This window comes from Fundulus heteroclitus, unplaced genomic scaffold, assembly GCF_011125445.2.
Source record: "Fundulus heteroclitus isolate FHET01 unplaced genomic scaffold, MU-UCD_Fhet_4.1 scaffold_325, whole genome shotgun sequence".
NCBI lineage: Eukaryota > Metazoa > Chordata > Actinopteri > Cyprinodontiformes > Fundulidae > Fundulus > Fundulus heteroclitus.
Genome location: NW_023396735.1, coordinates 142,984 through 148,983, shown reverse-complemented (window position 1 = coordinate 148,983; position 6,000 = coordinate 142,984). Strand labels below are relative to the sequence as shown.

At 44.7% G+C, this 6,000-nt stretch overlaps 1 protein-coding gene across 1 annotated transcript; it reads right to left on the bottom strand.

The window, feature by feature from the left end:
• Positions 1 to 295: 295 nt before the first annotated feature.
• LOC118559603 (NLR family CARD domain-containing protein 3-like) lies at positions 296 to 936 on the bottom strand (the record flags this gene model as incomplete). The annotated part of the gene is given in 1 exon segment (XM_036130293.1): positions 296 to 936. A coding segment is annotated over 1 exon segment (563 nt), but the record flags the coding sequence as incomplete, so codon positions are not given.
• Between the last annotated feature and the right edge of the window lie 5,064 nt (positions 937 to 6,000).

Here is a 6,000-nt window from a genome sequence, read left to right as displayed (position 1 = left end):
AGTTTTTCAGATTGAAATGGGTAACAGCCCAATGAGTGAAGAGCTGTTTAAAGTTTAAAATGTGTCTCTGGATGATTGAATCTTTCTAAAAGATCAAAATCTCTAAATACCAAAAGCTGCAGCAGAGCTGACCTGAATGAGCTGAAGATTTAGAAATCTGATGGTTGAAATAGTCCAAAGTATGAAGGAAGTAGTTAAAGGTCCAAAAACGTCCAGAACCGACTGAATAATGAAGAATAAACCAGACGGCAATAATGCTGAGTCAGCATCAGTCAATGAAGACATCTGGACTCACCGAGCCTTTCTGCAGTTCCTCACAGCTGGAACCAGTCTCTGTCGTCCTAATTCTGATGTGTTGTACTTCTCCAGGTCCAACTCATCCAGAACCTCCTCTGACATCTGCAGCATGTAGGCCAGAGCTGAGCACTGGATCTCTGAGAGCTTCTCTGATCTGTTCTCTGATTTCAGGAACTGTTGGATCTCCTGATAAACTGAGAGGTCCTTCATCTCCATCAGACAGTGGAAGATGTTGATGTTTCTGTCAGGAGAGATTCTATAATCATCACCTTCATCATCACTGTCATCATCAGTGTTTATCTCCTTCAGGTTGTTGATGACTCTCTGGATGGTTCCTGGACTGTTCTCTGTCTGACCCAGCAGGCCTCCTAAGAGTCTCTGGTTGGACTCCACAGAGAGGCCATGAAGGAAGCGAGCAAACAGGTCCAGGTGGCCATTTTTACTTCTGAGGGATTTATCCATGATTTTCTTCAGGAACTCATCCAGAGATGTTTCACTGTATTTATATCCCAGGAAGTTCTGCACCACCTGTGTGTTCCTGCTGGTGAAGCAGTGGAACATGTAGACTGCAGCCAGAAACTCCTGAATGCTCAGATGAACAAAGCAGTAGACTGCTTTCTGGAAGATCACGCTCTCTCTCTTGAAGATCTCTGTACAAACTCCTGAGTACACCGAGGCCTCTGTGACATCCAGACCACACTGCTGCAGGTCTTCTTGGTAGAACATGATGTTTCCTTTCTCCAGATGTTCCAACGCCAGCCTCCCCAGCTTCAGGAGAACTTCCCTGTCAGCCTCCATCAGCTCCTGTGGACTCCTCCCATGTCCTCCATGGTACTTGTTCTTCTTCCTCCTGGTCTGGACCAGCAGGAAGTGAGAGTACATGTCAGTCATGGTCTTGGGCAGCTCTCCTCTCTGCTCTGTGGTCAACATGTTCTCCAGAACCGTAGCAGTGATCCAGCAGAAGACTGGGATTCCACACATGATGTGGAGGCTCCTGGAGGTCTTGATGTGGGAGATGATTCTGCTGGACAGCTCTTCATCACTGAACCTCCTCCTGAAGTACTCCTCCTTCTGGGCGTCGCTGAAGCCTCGTACCTCTGTTACCCTGGCAACACATGAAGGAGGGATCTGATTGGCCGCTGCAGGTCTGGAGGTGATCCAGACCAGAGCCGAGGGAAGCAGGTTCCCCTTGATGAGGTTTGTCAGCAGAACGTCGACTGATGACTTCTGTGTGACGTCAGAAACCAGCCGACTGTGGCTGAAGTCCAGAGAAAGTCTGCTTTCATCCAGGCCGTCAAAGATGAAGAGAAGTTTGTGGCGAGCCAGCTGCTCTGCTGGGAGCTTCTGGAGGGTTGGATGGAAAACATGGAGGCAGCGTGAGAAGACTGTGCTGCTCACCTCTGATCAGGTTCAGCTCCCGGAACGACAGCAGAACCACCACACGGACATCTTGGTTCTCCAAGCCCTCGGCCCAGTCCAGAGTGAACTTCTGCACTGAGAAGGTTTTTCCAACACCAGCCACGCCGTTGGTCAGAACCACTCTGATGGCTCCATGTTGGTCAGGTGAGGCTTTAAAGATGTCGTGGCACCTGATTGGAGAGTCATGGAGGTTCTGGATCCTGGAAGCTCTCTCCAGCTGCTTCACCTCATGTTGGCTATTAACCTCTTCACTCTGTCCCTCTGTGATGTAGAGATCAGTGTAGATCCTGTTGAGGAGGGTTCTACTTCCTGGTTCATCACTTCCTTCAGTCACACGTTCACATCTCCTCCTCAGACTGATCTTATGTTCCTCTAGAACCTCCTGCAGACCAACATCTGCTGGAACAGAGAAGAAGAGACAACTGAAGGAAAAAGCTGATTTAGTGATGAAGTTGGAGTAGAAACATCTGGAACATCAGGAGGTGTCATCATTAGAAGGTCTCTTAGTCCACATGATGTGATGCTAACCAATGGGATCCATCCTTAGAAGCAGAACCTTGTTAGATGGTCAGACAGCAGAGTTGTGCCTCTGCTTTGTGGCCAGTATCTGTTCACTGTCAGGATCTGATTCACAAAGCAGATCAGATGAAGAAATGCTGACAGAAACATGCAGCAGCTTTCAGCAACATCAACTCTTTAGCATCAGGTCACCATTGTCCTCATTTCTCTGCTTCTATCTGACCTTCTCCCACAAACACAGCAGCTACAGAAGAGGCAGAGAGACAGAAAATGCTTCCTGGCAGCATTTTCAGCCTTAATGAAGGAAATCTGGAGGAAATGCTCTAATCTGCCAGAGAAACAGCTCCTTGGATCAGCTAGTGTTCACATTTCAGATGCTTTTCTCCCTCACAGACTGGATTGGATGTTTTTAGAGAATAATTCCAGATTAGAAATGACATGGGACTGATTTGGTCCTTTAGAAGTAAACAGCAGATAGAAATATTCCATGTTTCTACAAATATATCTGCTGTAATCTGGGATCTATTGTCAGAGGAAATAAAGCTTTCTGTCTCTCAGACTTTCCTTCCCTCTTTCTGTAAAGCAGCAGTGCAGCAGCTTGTTTTCTCCACCTTTTTGTTTCCATCAAAATGAGCTGCAGCTTTAAGGAGATCTTCAGTTTTAATGCATTTAGCACAAAGGGCTGAAAACAGAAGCACTTCAAAGCAAACCCAATAGGTTGTTGGGTTGAACACAGACGTTACATTTACAGCAGCTGGAAATCCAGAGATTCAGGGCAAATAATCGATCCCAGAAAGACTTTAAACACTTAGATTCCCAAATGCCAACTAAAGACGAGGAATTAGTCCAACAGAGACGATAGAAGGAAGTTCTGATTGGAGATGTTCAGTCTCACCTGGAGCACAGCTGCTCTGATTGGCTGCCAGCAGTCCAGGTCCTGTCTGAAGAAGTAAAACAAAAGTAATCACACCCCTTCTCCTTCCTTTAGATCTTAACATAAATGCTCTTCCTAATTCATGCTTTACTTACCAGTTTATAAAACTCTAAGGTCCATTTTTAAACAAATGAATGAATATGCTTCTAAACATATATTTACACATTTCCATGCCAACAATTCTCCCTACAGCCAATGTGACTAAGACCATTGTACATGTGTGTATAACCAGGCCCAATGTTTCTGCAGTGAATACTACTGCTTTATTGACTAACAGCTGATGATTATGGAGCTTTAAGTTAAGTTAAAGTTCTAAACTAATTTACTTTCACTTTATAAACTGAAGACTGAGTAAATATTATGTTTTATATCTCTGTGGAATCACAAGGATCAGTTAGAAACTGGGTTCTTACTCTGAGTCTGAGGGTCCAGGTTCTTCACTGAAGTCTGGATTCTGACCTTTGGACCGGTCACTCCTGATAGACGGACAGCTGGATCCTGGAGGTTCTGCTCTCTGTCTGTGGTTCTGACCTCTGAAACACCAACATGTTGTTATTCAGATCACATCAATCAGTGAGAAACTCTGATAAAAACCAGAGAAGAAGCTCTGAACATAAACTGCTGCAGAGAAGCAGAAGCTTTAAAGGTTCTTACTCTGAGGGTCCAGGTTCTTCTCTCAAGTCTGGAGGTTTTTCTATGGACCAGTCACTCCTCATAGACGGACTGCTGGGTCCTGGAGGTTCTGCTCTGTTCTCCATCTCCTGGACTTCAGTCAGCCTGAGAGAGGAACCAGAACCAGTCAGTTCCCAGTGGTTCAGGTCCAGTCAGTGTTCTGTAGAGCAGAAAGCTGGTTCCCATCATGTGTGTAGAGGAGCAGAGGAACCTGAGTTCAGCAGGTACCATCTGGGTCTGGATTGTCCTCTCCTTCACTACTTCATGCACCTCCTGATGTCTGCTGGCTGATCTCCTCAGAACCATCTGGAGAAGTTCTGCTTTCTTCAGAGAATGAAGCTAAAACTGAGGCTGAAACCTTTTCAGGTCTGAACTGGAATCCTGTTCCAGGTCTGTAGAAACATCCAGAGTGAATGAAGGAGGGAACATTTCCTCTGAAGTTCTGATGTGTTGGTTCTGAACACAGCGGCCCACAAAGAGGAACAAAGATGCTGCAGCTTCACTGCTAAAAGGAACTAAAAGCAAGTAAAACTGGATTGAAATGAGTGTTTTTGTCCTTGATCTGAGCAGCTAAATAGGATTATCTGCCAACTGAATACGATTTAGCTCTTAATATAGGATCAACTCATCTCCATCATCTTATTTCAAGGTCCGTATATCTAATTATCTTATTTTAGGGATCAAAATACTCATTCCATTGGCAGATAATCTGATTTAGCTGCTCAAATCAAGGACAAATACACTCATTTCCAGAAAGTTTTACATCCTTTAGTTCTCTTCTGCAGCTTGTAACTCTTCTCTTGGACCATCCTGCAGGTCATTCTCCAGAAGAACAGCAGAGATGGATTTATCTGATTGAAGATTTTACCATGATGAGCTCAATCAGAACCAAGATGTTCCTCTGAAAAAGATTTGATTTAGGAGGAACATCTTGGTGTTTCAGCTCCTTTATGACCAAAGTTATATTCAGCTGACCTGAAGCTTTTCTCTATTTATCTCTTTGGCTGTAGAATCCAAACTGTGCAGGGAGTGTCCTTCTGCCGTTTTCTCCAAGACTTCTTCAACTTTCACTATCTGACAGTTATTCAGTATTAATTGTGTTTCTGACTGAGCAATAACTGTTTAAAGGGCAAAGCAACAAACTTCAGGCAAGTCCTGTCTGCTGAATAAACGGCAATGAGAGGGTTAAAAGTGACGCTGTTACAAACTAGTCTGCATGAACTGCTGAACAACATTTCTGGCTCCTTTTCATTCCATAGAAACTTTGATATTTGTCAATTAGGGCAGACATTTAAAAGTATTAATAAACTATATGAAGCCTAGGCAGAAATTCAACTGAAGAAACTGAATTACTTACATTCATCCAATCAGAGGCTCATCCCCTCCAACGTAAGCCAATCAGCTTTGAACCAGACCTCCACGAAGCCCAATCAGCATCCAGAGTTCATCTTAAAGGTCTTCAAATCACGTCTCAGCCTGCTACCCAGCCAAAGCTCAAGCAGTGGTTGGCCAATGTCTGATTAGGACTCAGATGACCTGATTCAACCCACCTCCATCCCTTCTCCACCATGGTAGCCAAGCTCCATCTGGCTTTCCCATGGTGCTCCTTCAACCTCGTCCCTATCAGAGTGGAATTCCTCCTGGACTCTGACTGCATTCCCTGTCACATCTCAATGGGTCCGGCAGAAGACCGCCATGTTGAGCCTGGTTCTGCCACAGGTTTCTTCCCAAAGGGGAGTTTTTCCTCTCCACTGTCGCCTCATGCTTGCTCATCATGGACAGGTTGATGCAAACCTGTGTTTATCCAAGCTGGACATCTATCTTTGTGGGTCCCTGAGTGAAGCACTAGTATCAGCTCTCCCAGTCTACTGGATCTCACCAATACAGCTCAAGCAGATGGTCTCACCAACCAGCGTCTATGGACTGAACCAACTTGGTCTATCTCCACTCCACCACCAGTTTCAGGCCTGGGGGGAAACATCCCTGTTCTCATACACCTGCTTATGCATATTAAAGGAAAATTCAGCGCTAATGTTTCCTGCTGAGGTCTGAGCGCCAAAGTATTAAAATAATTGTAGCAATAAAATTCTTCTAATTGTCTTTTTCTCTCTGTGTGAGTTTTTCAGATTGAATTAAAATAGAATTTATGTGAACAAAGA